General features: G+C 48.5%; 1 protein-coding gene across 1 annotated transcript in view; it reads right to left on the bottom strand.

The window, feature by feature from the left end:
• Nucleotides 1-1,704, bottom strand: part of LOC141063315 (uncharacterized) — a 169,489-nt gene extending 167,785 nt beyond the window's left edge. Inside the window, 1 exon segment of the mRNA XM_073557368.1 lies at nt 1,678-1,704. Within this exon segment, the coding sequence (XP_073413469.1) occupies nt 1,678-1,704 (27 nt within the window).
• Between the last annotated feature and the right edge of the window lie 11,451 nt (nt 1,705-13,155).

Genomic DNA, 13,155 nt, shown 5'->3' with positions numbered 1-13,155 from the left:
TGGCACCCCTCATTTAATGACACAAAAACCCACAGTGGTCACAGAAATAACTTGAATCTGACATAAGTAATAATATATCAAAAATCTATGAAAATGAACAACTGAAAGTCAGACATTGCTTTTCATCCACGCTTCCACAGAATTTAAAAAAAATAAAACTCTTGAAATGGGCCTGGACAGAAATGATGGTACCCTTAAGTAAAATATTTTGTTGAACAACCTTTTGAGGCAATTGCTGAAATAAAATGATTCCTGTAACTGTCAATGAGACTTCTGCACCTCTCGACAGGTATTTTGGCCCACTCTTCAAGAGCAAACTGCTCCATTTGTCTCATCTTTGAAAGTTGCCTTTTCCAGATGGCATGTTTCAGCTCTTTCCAAAGATGCTCATTAGGATTTAGGTCAGAGCTCATAGAAGACCAATTCAGAATAGTCCAATGTTTTCCTCTTAGCCATTCTTGCATGTTTTTAGCTGTGTACTGTGTGTCATTATCCTGTTGCAAGACCCATGACCTGCGACTGAGACCAGCTTTCTTACACTGGGCAGCACATTTCTCTCTTGAATCCCTTGATAGTCTTGAGATTTCATTGTACCCTGCAGATTCTAGACACCCTGTGCCAGATGCAGCAAAGCAGCCCCAGAACATAACAGAGTCTCCTCCATGTTTCATAGTAGGGACAGTGTTCTTTTTGTGATATGCTTCATTTTTCCACCTGAGAACATAGAGCTGATGTGCCTTGCCATAAAGTTCCATTTTTGTCTTATCTGTCCATAGGACATTCTCCCAGAAGCTTTGTAGCTTGTCAAGATGTAGTTTGGCAAATTCCAGTCTGTTTTTTATGATTTTTTTTCAACAATGGTGTCCTCCTTGGTCGTCTCCCATGAAGTCCACTTTGGCTCATACCACGATGGATGGTGTGATCTGACACTGATGTTCCTTGAGCTTGAAGTTCACCTTTAATCTGTTTACAAGTTTTTCTGGGCTATATTACCATTCATATTATCTGTCTCTTTGATTTGTCATCAATTTTCCTCCTGCGGCCACGTCCAGGGAGGTTGGCTACAGTCCTATGGAGCTTATGGGTCGCCCTCCCAGGGCTGTGGGGTACTCAGGGGGATGTGTCACAGCAGCAGTGACCCGGTCCGTGGCCCTGGGCGCCCAATAGTGGGGTGGTTGTTGTAGTGATTTATGTGAATAGTTTGTGACGCCACCTGTGGTGTTCGGCAAGTATGGTGTTAAGCCGACACTGCATGCAGATCCTCTGGGACTGATGGTGTGTGCAGCATAGATGGAGCAGCTCCCCACAGGTGGAGCTGTAGTCCCAGGGCAGTGTAGATGCTGGTGCCCAGATGTAGCAGGGCTGAGTGTGTTGGCTCAGGATGAATGGAGGACACCAGAGATTGTAGTTCCAAGGCTTTACTCACAGTCTGTAGTGCACCCAGGTGCCTGCCTCCGCACTGTGTCCTCTGGGTCAGAGACTCAGTCAACCTCCAGGCAAGATGGAATGCTCTCTTCCAACACTCCGCCAACATGTGCCTTCCTGAACGTCTCCTCTATCGCGCCTTTAATTGTGAAGTACTCCTGTCCTAAGTTACTCTGAAGTGCCTCTTGTCCCGGGTTCCTAAGACCCTTACTTGTATGACAGACAGCTGTAGCCTGATCAGGGATCCTCTACTCTGAGGTCCTGGCTCTCTGCATCCATGTTGCTGTTGTGTCCCAAGTCTATGATGGGAGTAGTGCATTTACAGCCCACTACTCCACCGGTGACTGCTGCAGAACCATAAGTGTTCGTACAACCTCGGGGACCAGGCCCCGGCCTTGCGCTGGAACCTATAGGCTGGGTTCTCTCTCTCTATCCCACGTCCTCTCTGTTCCCTTCTATTTCGTTCCATACTTTATCCTTCTTTCTTATGGAAACTGCAGTTACAGGTCTACGTCTTTCTCCTTTCTTCCTTTCCCGTGCCAGCTGGCCCAGATCAATGGGGCAGCTGCAGCACTCCTTCCTCCATCCCTTCTTCCAGGGATTCTCACTCCTCTCTGAGTGACTCTCCTACTCCGCCTGCCCTCTTACCAGACTGACCTGAAATCCTACACTTTCCCCTTCTTTTGTATATCTAACTCCACCCATCTCCCAGCACATCTCGTGTTACGAAGCCAGGGACCACGAAAGGTGCTCTGCTACCTTACCAGCATAAAGCATGGATGAGTCTCTGCTGAACTATCCTGTGTGTGGGGTGCAGATGTGGAGTGTGGTTGAGAGCTCCCACCTTACCTGGATGGTGGGGTACCACACCTTAAGAGAAGGTGCAGTACCTCTGTGGCGACCAAGCCTCAGGGGTGCCACACTTATATTTCTGAATAATATGTGCAACTTTAGTCACAAGAATATGAAGCTGCTTGGAGATGGTCTTATAACTTTTACCTGTAATATGTTTGTCTATAATTTTCCTTCTAATCTCCTGGGACATCTCTCTTTTTCACTTCCTCTGGTCCATGTTGAGTGTGATACACACCATGTCACCAGACAGCACAGTGAGGATGTGTAGCCTCCTCTATACAGGCCACTCACTGATTCCAAGACTGTAGACACCTGTGATGCAAATTAGTGAACACCGCGATTTACACATTCTGTGAAAGCTTGATTGAAAAGCAATGTCTGACTTTCATTTGTTCATTTTCATAGATTTTTTATTTATTATTACTTTTGTCAGATTCAAGTTATTTCTGTGACCATTGTGGGTTATTCTGTCATTAAACGAGGGGTACCAACACTTTTGACCATGTGTGTATAGATTATAACCATCAGTGAATTAATTTATAAAATGGAATCACTTTATGGGGATTTCTACCATTCTGGTTTTCTGTCATTTAGTTATATTAGGGCTTCTGCATATGGTGTGTCCAATCTCATCTGGGATCTGTTCCTGCTGTCCAGCTGGAGTAATCTGCTCCCTACTTCAGCCAATTGGAAAGTACCACACCCTACTAAAGCGCAAAGCACATGGCCGGAATCTGCCAGATACAGCGCTGTTCTCCTCTGGTTCAGTCCTCTGTGCTCAGCTTGTGGCTTGTGTATTTGTCTCCTGCTGTGACCGTGGCCCGTTTACTGACTACTCTTGTGTCTTCTGATTCTGTATTCTGTCCTTCTGGTTCTGACCCAGCTACCTGACTATTCTTCTTGCCATCTAACACCACAGAATAGCAGGTGACACCATGGTCCAAGCCTAGGGGTCCCAGTGTAAGTCCAGATCCATGTAAGGGTGTTAAAGGGCGATGAGGAAGGCAATCCTTGTGATGTGGAAAGCAGAGAAGATAGTGCCAAGCATGTTCATGGTGGACATCTTTTGAGCTGCCAGGTGACCATGAACAGTGCTCCCAATACATTGTGTCTGCAAACTATTCCAGCTAGATCTGCATTCAAATAGCTAAATGGCGCTCCTTCCCTTCTGAATACTGCCATGTGCCCAGACAGTAGTGTACAATCGTATGTAGGGTATAGTGCGAAGCTGGGAAATAATTTGTAAGATCCATTTGTTTTCTATTATCCTTTGTGAATAATTTATCACCACATAAAGTGACACACGTCAGATATTAATAATGGGGCCTGATTAGGAACACAAAACTGGCTGCGGGAAGAGGTTAAATCAGAGGATTTTGGACACTACTGTAATCAAACACTGTGACTATAGACAATAACATCTACTGAAATGATCAAACTCCACAGTCTCCATCAGTAATAAATGAGCAGCTAGTGGTGAAACCTCTCTGGGTAATTAGGGTATGGGGCTCGGTGACGTCACAATCTAAACTATCGTAAGGTCCAATATTTTCTGTCAGATGAGTTTCACGAAGAAATATTACACATTTAAAGAGAACTGTGTATAATAGTGCAGAGCTGAGATGTCTTAAAGGGAACCTGTCAGCAGGATTGTGCTCAGTAACCTACAGACACTGTCAGGTCGGCGCCGTTATACTGATTACAATGATACCTGGTGATGAAATCCGTCTTGTGGTTGTTGTTTAATCTGTATTTGTAGTTTTCAGTTAATGATATTCCCGTGCTCTGGGGTGTGGCTGTGGGCAGCATGTGGGCGGGGCTTTATGTGGTGCTCTGATTACATATTCATCTATATTAGCTTATGACTGGTCGCTGATCCCTCACTGACCTGCCCCCATTATTACATAATGCATATAATAGTGTTGATATTATTGGTGATAATGCCTAAAATATTGTGGCTATTCTGAGGCTTAGAAAAAAAATTACATCCAGCAAAATGTCACCAGCGGCGCCAGCGCAGTAGCCTCTATCTCTTACTTATAGATACTACTGCGCAGGCGCCGCCATCACCGGTGACATTTTGCTGCATGTAATACAGATGAATATGTAATCAGAGTACCATATAGAGCACATATTTTTCTTCAAGCGATTTTCTATCTTATCAGCACATTCTACGTTCGCTGTCATTTGGCTTTATCGTTACAGAACTGGGCAGGTAACGGTCAGCGTCTTCTAATGTGAAGGAGAGAATGGCTACTGAAATCAATTATTAACCCTTATATAAGATCACATATGGTGTACCAAGATGGCGTCTGTATCTTCAGACAACACCCTGGAAGGAATCCCTGGAATGCAGAAGCTGAGATACTGGATACCATATATGGAAGTGAAGCTGAAATGGACCTATCATAGACTGACACTGGCTACTCAGGAGATTATGTGACGCGCATTTCCTGTCTCTTTGTCTTGAGAATAAACTTCAGTTCTGTGCAAGCCTTTGCTGAGAAAGGAGTAGACATCTAACTCTGTGTTCAGTGTGACTCTTTAAGTGCGCACTCGGCCTATATTGGGTCAGGTACAAGCAATCATATAGATCTTGCTTTAAGGGATCACCCTCACACTAATACCGGGGGGTAGGTGGATCCTCCAGGTTGTAAGTTCTATAGAAAAGCGCTTTCACTGCCCAAAGTCATTTGAACAGTTTTGGGTGGAGGCAAAATGGTGATCATGGTAATACGGCCGGACTACACCATCGATAAAGCAGCCACAGCTGGTGACTGAGAGGAATCTGTGACTTCTCTGCATTCAGTGGTTACTACTCACCTGTGTAGTCATATGTGGGAATCTCCTCTTTACACCGCTCATCATCTCTCACATATGTCTCTGTAGTATTAATATGGGTCAGATCTTCACCCTGAAACAAATATTGTAAAAGTCACTGACAGATGGAGAAGTCCCATCTATGATCAGCTCTAATCCTGCCATCTCCACCGTCCTCATTACACAAGTATAAAACATATAATACTGGTGGATAAAACAAGACTGAGCACAAGACCTTCACAGCCGTCTACACATCATAGGGGAGATCTCCTGACACCTTCTCTCCATCTACCTGATGATCCTGAGGAGCACTGGGATCTTCTTGGTTACAGTCCTGTGGAAGAAGAGGACGGGGACATCTCTCTGGTGTTGTCCTCTTACTGGATAGATCTGGAGGAAACACATACAGGGACTGAATTCATTCTCTACATACAGATAATTATAGGCTGTGTGTATTTAGTCCTGTCTATTACCTGGTGATGTGAGGGGCTGGGGAACCTCCATTATGACGTTCTTGTACAGATCTCTGTGTCCTTCTAAATACTCCCACTCCTCCATGGAGAAATAGACAGCGACATCCTGACACCTTATAGGAACCTGACACATACAATGATACCGTCATCCCCCCGATCCCATCATAGTGTTACTGTATAATGTCCCAGCATTCCCAGCAGTGTCACCTCTCCAGTCAGCAGCTCAATCATCTTGTAGGTGAGGTCTAGGATCTTCTGGTCATTGATGTCCTCATGGATCAGGGGGTGAGGTGGAGGCCCCGTGATTGGGCTCAGGGGTCCTCCACATCCCTCAGACACAGGGTTCTGACAGCGATCACTAGAGGTCTTCACCACTGTGTAGTCCTGGTTATGGAGAGACACAATAATAAATCTCACTACAGACATTTCCAGAGTCCTCATCTCTCCAGTTCTGTCCATCTGTTATTCCCATAGATAAGAATGATGTAATGTGACGTCATCAGAATCTCTCACCTCTCCAGTGAGACGGAAGAGGATCTCTAGGGTGAGGTGTAACATCCTCTCCGCCATCTTGTCTCTGTCCATATCCATCCTTGATGGGTAAATCAGGAAAATTCTCTTCTGTAGAAGATCTTCACTGAGAGGATCCGATATTGTAGAGACCTGAATGAGAAGAAGATGATCCGATGTAACATCATAAGAATCCTGTGTAATAATACAATTACTGGAGATAATAAGGGAAACATATGAGGAGATTTATTATCTTACAGGGTTTAGTTTTCTTCCCTGACATCTACTAATAAAACCTATATATTTAGGCCACAGACAACAAGCAGTTTCCTCCTCGGAGTCGGCAGCTGAACACGTTCCTCATAGACTCATCTTCCATAACGCTAATTCTCGTCTCATTACCGACACTGGAATCGGCATTAGCAATACTGCAGGAGATATTCATTACACGCGACATGAGAAATAACTCCTTCATGATGAGGACGACATCTTCATCTCCTACTGCGGCTCTAGAGACAGATGTGGCCAGAGTCGGTCACTGCCTCCATCCCCACCGGCCGTCTATATGAAGGTTTCCCGTCTTCCCCGCACTGGAATCTTCTCTCCCGTTAGATCTCAGCTCTGAGTCACACACAGAAGTTTGAGGCTTTTCTGGAAGAACAGGACAGGAGAGATCTGAGGCCGATGTCTCCATGTACAGGGTTTCCCCTCGGGATAAGAGGCTTTTCTATCCCTTTCCCCCAATTAGAGGGGACACCTGTGGATATCGGGGTCTTTACCGGCTGCAGTCCTGGGGGGATTTACTCGGTAACGTGGACGTTGGACAAACGTCACCATCAATTCCCATCAGAGTGAAGGAACATCGCTCCTCTATTCAGCTCTATGGATCCGGGATGAAATCCACTGCGGCCCCTGCAAGAAAAGAGCGAAGTCTGGTGAGACCCCCGAGGCCGGAGATTTCTACAGCTGCTCTGTGCGCACAGGACCTGTGATGAGGTCACAGGAGGGGAGGAGTCAGGGGTCACATGATCAGGGGCCTCAGTGTGTGCAGGACTCTGCTGTGCTGGTTGTCATGGTGCTGGATGAGGGGAAGTTTATGTGTGGGGTCAGGAGGGGTTTACAGTGTGGATGTAGCAGAGCTGTGTGTACAAGGTGTACGGTGCGGAGCCGTGTGTGTACGAGGTGTACGGAGCGGAGCCGTGTGTGTACGAGGTGTACGGAGAGGAGCCGTGTGTGTACGAGGTGTACGGAGAGGAGCCCTGTGTGTACGAGGTGTACGGAGCGGAGCCGCGTGTGTACGAGGTGTACGGAGCAGAGCCGTGTGTGTACGAGGTGTATGGAGCGGAGCCCTGTGTGTGCGAGGTGTACGGAGCGGAGCCCTGTGTGTACGAGGTGTACGGAGCGGAGCCGTGTGTGTACGAGGTGTACGGAGCGGAGCCGTGTGTGTACGAGGTGTACTGAGCGGAGCCGCGTGTGTACGAGGTGTACGGAGCGGAGCCGTGTGTGTACGAGGTGTACGGAGCGGAGCCCTGTGTGTACGAGGTGTACGGAGCGGAGCCGCGTGTGTACGAGGTGTACGGAGCAGAGCCGTGTGTGTACGAGGTGTACGGAGCGGAGCCGCCTGTGTACGAGGTGTACGGAGCGGAGCCGCGTGTGTACGAGGTGTATGGAGCGGAGCCCTGTGTGTACGAGGTGTACGGAGCGGAGCCGTGTGTGTACGAGGTGTACGGAGCGGAGCCGTGTGTGTACGAGGTGTACGGAGCGGAGCCGCGTGTGTACGAGGTGTACGGAGCGGAGCCGTGTGTGCGAGGTGTACGGAGCAGAGCCGTGTGTGTATGAGGTGTACGGAGCGGAGCCCTGTGTGTGCGAGGTGTACGGAGCGGAGCCGCGTGTGTACGAGGTGTATGGAGCGGAGCCCTGTGTGTACGAGGTGTACGGAGCGGAGCCGTGTGTGTACGAGGTGTACGGAGCGGAGCCGTGTGTGTACGAGGTGTACGGAGCGGAGCCGCGTGTGTACGAGGTGTACGGAGCGGAGCCGTGTGTGCGAGGTGTACGGAGCGGAGCCCTGTGTGTGCGAGGTGTACGGAGCGGAGCCGCGTGTGTACGAGGTGTACGGAGCGGAGCCGCGTGTGTGTACGAGGTGTACGGAGCGGAGCCGTGTGTGTACGAGGTGTACGGAGCGGAGCCGTGTGTGTACGAGGTGTACGGAGCCGAGCCGCGTGTGTACGAGGTGTACGGAGCGGAGCCGCGTGTGTACGAGGTGTACGGAGCGGAGCCGTGTGTGTACGAGGTGTACGGAGCGGAGCCCTGTGTGTACGAGGTGTACGGAGCGGAGCCGTGTGTGTACGAGGTGTACGGAGCGGAGCCGTGTGTGTACGAGGTGTACGGAGCGGAGCCGTGTGTGTACGAGGTGTACAGAGCGAAGCCGTGTGTGCGAGATGTACGGAGCGGAGCCCTGTGTGTACGAGGTGTACGGAGCTGATCTTTGTGTGTATGAGGTGTACGGAGCGGAGCCGTGTGTGTACGAGGTGTACGGAGCAGATCTGTGTGTGTACGAGGTGTATGGAGCGGAGCCGTGTGTGTACGAGGTGTACGGAGCGGAGCCGTGTGTGTACGAGGTGTACGGAGCCGAGCCGCGTGTGTACGAGGTGTACGGAGCGGAGCCGCGTGTGTACGAGGTGTACGGAGCGGAGCCGTGTGTGCACGAGGTGTACGGAGCGGAGCCCTGTGTGTACGAGGTGTACGGAGCGGAGCTGTGTGTGTACGAGGTGTACGGAGCGGAGCCGTGTGTGTACGAGGTGTACGGAGCGGAGCCGTGTGTGTACGAGGTGTACAGAGCGGAGCCGTGTGTGCGAGGTGTACGGAGCGGAGCCCTGTGTGTACGAGATGTACGGAGCTGATCTTTGTGTGTATGAGGTGTACGGAGCGGAGCCGTGTGTGTACGAGGTGTACGGAGCAGATCTGTGTGTGTACGAGGTGTATGGAGCGGAGCCGTGTGTGTACGAGGTGTACGGAGCGGAGCCGTGTGTGTACAAGGTGTACAGAGCGGATCTGTGTGTGTACGAGGTGTATGGAGCGGAGCTGTGTGTGTACGAGGTGTACGGAGCAGAGCCGTGTGTGTACGAGGTGTACGGAGCAGAGCCGTGTGTACGAGGTGTACGGAGCAGAGCCGTGTGTGTACGAGGTGTACGGAGCGGAGCCGCGTGTGTACGAGGTGTACAGAGCGGGTCTGTGTGTGTACGAGGTGTATGGAGCGGAGCTGTGTGTGTACGAGGTGTACGGAGCAGAGCTGTGTGTGTACGAGGTGTACGGAGCGGAGCCGTGTGTGTACGAGGTGTACGGAGCGGAGCCGTGTGTGTACGTGTGAATTTCTGTGCAATAACTAATTTCCCTTTATCCCCACTTTTCAATTTGTGTTAAAACTACCGTAGTTTTAGGACTATAAGACGCTTGAGGAAAATGGGGGGGTGAGTCTTATAGTCTGGATGTACCGGCTCTGGATGTGGTGGGAAGGTGGGGGAACGGCAGATGGTCACAGGAGGCTGGAGCCGGTGGCTGCGGCAAACTCGTGTTCCTGCTGCTAAAGAGAAATGAATATTCACTGCATTCCATGCCCATGGGCTTGGAGGACAATGAATATTCATTTCTCTTTAATAATAGTGTCTTGATCTGATTACCCCCCCCAAACCCGGTCCTGGTATGCATGGCCCCATCCTTATAATTGGCCCACACCCCCATCCCCATCCTGGTATGCATGGCTGTTGTGAACACTTGTTACCTGGCTTCTGAGTTTGGGCTCCCTCTGGTGGTTGCTGCAGGTAATGGAGCTGGTCGGGTTGACAAAAGTCAATCACCTGAAGATGATGATTGGAGGTCAGGTGTTACAGACTGGGAAGATTTAAGTGAGCAACCTTCCCTCAATTGTTGCTGGTGATTTGGTTTCTTCCTGTGCATTTGGAAGTCTGCCTGCCCCCTGCTTGGTCCTGCAACGTTCAGATAAGTCATTTGTTTGCTGGAATCTTTTTGCATTTGATCCAGTTTTTGCCTTTCTCTGATTTCTGCTTTGCAGGTGTTAGTTCAGCCTTGTTCCCTGCGGGGACCTGTGCTGGACCCTGTTGTGAACTCATTTTCTGGTCTATCAGTTGTGAGTTCTCCTTCCGGGCTCCCTCTGGTGGTAACAGGAGGTAGTGAGGTTGATTTAATTAGTAGAGATCTGCCACCTCATGATGAGGATAACGATTGGATCTCTGGAATCTCAGACTGTATTTAAGACAGCCGACGCCCTATTCTGGTGCTGGTGATTCCTTCTGGCTTTTCAGGTCTTGGTTTTCAGCTCTGTTCCAGTCATCTCAAGCTAAGTGTTTCTGCTAATGTTCACACTTGATTTTGTTTGTCTATTCAGTTTTTTGTGTGGTCAGCCAGCCCTGGCTGGGGCTGTGCTGAATTTCCACTCTTGTTTATCTGTATTTGCCAATTTGCTTTTTGTCCCTTATTAGATTGGCCTCTTTTTTGCTCTGTCTCAGAATATTTCAGAGTGCTGATTGTTGTGAGTTGATTTTTCCCTTCACCATTGAGGTCTGATGAACTCCCTCCTCTAGTGAAGGAAGGTAGTGAGACTGATTACCAAACACCTGGGCAGCTAGATGATGACTGGGTGGCTGGAATTGAGGACTGGATATAAGGCTGCCGACGCCCTTCTTCCTGGCTGGTGATTTTCCTGCTGGATTCTTGGAGACCAGTCTGATTCCTGCATCTCAAAGCTAAGTTTTTTCTGCTCTGCTTTGTACTCTTCAGTTTTGTTTTTGTTTTGCCTTGTTTTTTGGGAGTTCTGCCATCCCCGGCCGGGGGTGAGCTGAATTCCATTTTTGTCTCTGATCTGTTGATATTTTGTTCTGTCTTCAGAATATACCTGAGTGCTGATATAGTCTTTTGAAGCCTAGCGACTTCAGGGCCTGTTTTTCCTATCAGTCGGTTGGCTCATTTTGATAGGGTTTTTGCTGATGGCAGACAGCAGCTTTCCTATCCTGTCCAATGTAGTTAGCTTGGGCCCCATCATTTGCTCAACCTATCTTTCTATCTGTGTTAGTGTTTTCATCTTGCTTCACCGTCATTATATGTTGGGGGCTGCCTATTGCTTTGGGGTCTGCTCTGGGGCAGTTTAGTTTTTCCCCTTTCTGTCTTTAGGCTATATAGTTCTCCGGCTGTGATCGAGGGGTCTAGGGCACCGTAGGAACCCCCCACGGCTACTGCTAGTTGTTGTGGATAGGTTCAGGGGTCTGCAATCCGATAGCTGCCAACCTCTCTGGTTTTTCTGGACTTAGCTGGTATTTTGTTTTTTTCCTCCTTCGGTGACTCATCATAACAGCTGATATAGTGGGAGAAGTCTAGTGTCTTCAGGGTTAATTTTGTTATCAGAAGTGTTGGACATTATTTTTGTAGGGTTTTTGGGCAGATTGCAGACAGTCTTTCCTTTCCTGTCCTTTCTAGTTAGTTTGGGCCCCATCGTTTGCTCAGCCTATTTTCCAGCCTGTGTTTGTGTTTTCATCTTGTTTCACCGTCAATACATGTGTGGGGGCTGTCTATTCCTTTGGGGTCTGATCTGGGGCAGTTAGTTTTCCCCTTTTCTTGCTTTAGGCTTATTTAGTCCTCCGGCTGTGACGAGGCATCTAGATTCATCGTAGGAACGCTCCACGGCTGCTGCTAGTTGTGTGGTTAGGGTCAGGGGTCTGCAATCTGCATAGTTACCAAAGTCTTTGGTTATCTGTGACTTAGCTTGTTTAGTTTTCCTCCTCGGTGACCCATTCATAACAGGACCTTGTTCCATATGCCACAGCTCATATCAGTGTGTTCAGTATTGCTAATCCCCTGCTATGTCAGTATCTTTTGTTTTGCTTCCAGTTCACACCAGAATTCTGATCTAGTGGGGGACAAGTCGTGTGGCCTCAGTATTTTTGCATATCATACGTGTTGGATTTTTCTTAGGGTTTTTGCGTGATTGCAGACAGTATCTTTCTTGTCCTGTTCTATCTAGATAGTTTGGGCCCCATCATTTGCTTACTCTATTTTCTACCTGTGTTTTGTGCCTCATCTTTTCTCATCGGCAATATATGTTCGGGGGCTATCTATTCCTTTGGGGTTCTACTCCAGGGCAGTTTAGCTTTCCCCTTTCTTGCTTTAGGCTTAGTTAATGCTTTGGCTGTGCTGAGGCATCTAGGGCCTCCTAGGTACGTCCCATGGCTAATTCTAGTTGTGTTGTCAGTTTTGGGGTCTGCAATCTTGCAATCTTCTTAGTTACCAACCTTTCTGGTTATCTGGTTGCCTAGCCTATTCCCCAGCTATCCTGCTCGGTTACCTAATCATAACACATGGCCCCATCAGAAAACATTAAAAATGCAAACCATTACACTTACCTACCCCGCGCTTCCTCACAGCGTCCTGCTTCGGTGCTAGCAACTGCTATATGCTTGTAAGCAGCACTTGGCAGGGACGTCATGCGCTGCTCACAAGCAGAGCACAGATGCCAGGACTGTGCACGCAAAGGGCAGTGAGTATTCATTGCTCTTCAGTAGCGCACAGTGTCAGCAACTAGCTTCCTGCTGCTACCAGTGGTCACATGTGCCGTTACTTAAGAGAAATGAATATTCATGAATACGCACTGTTCCCAGCGCTGCTTACAAGCATAAAGCAGTTACTGGCACCGGAGCAAGAGGCTGCAAGGGAGCACCGGGTAGGTAAGTGTAATGGTTTGTTTTTTACTGTTTTCTGATAGGGCCATGCATACCAGGATAGGAATGGGGGTGGGGGCCACTTATAGGTATGGGACCCTGCATACCAGGACAAGATGGGGCTGTAGGTTACCAGCAGGTGCGTTGGATGCAGTGACGAGCAGGGGGCAGAGCAAGTGTTAACGGGTGTCTTTTTATAACCAGAGAAAAAGATAACAATGCTTTCCCCATGCAGGGAGTTAATATATACAAGATGCACAAAAGTTTTGCGCGGACAAGTATGTGGAAGTTCAGTATTATGCAGTGACAGCTTGACTTCACCTGTCAACAATGGTAACAACGAAAAA

Source organism: Dendrobates tinctorius, unplaced genomic scaffold (assembly GCF_039654945.1).
Source record: "Dendrobates tinctorius isolate UK_male_01 unplaced genomic scaffold, ASM3965494v1 ptg000249l, whole genome shotgun sequence".
NCBI classification, from domain to species: Eukaryota; Metazoa; Chordata; class Amphibia; order Anura; family Dendrobatidae; genus Dendrobates; species Dendrobates tinctorius.
Note: the sequence above shows the minus strand (reverse complement) of the source record. Positions and strands in the feature narration are given on the sequence as shown.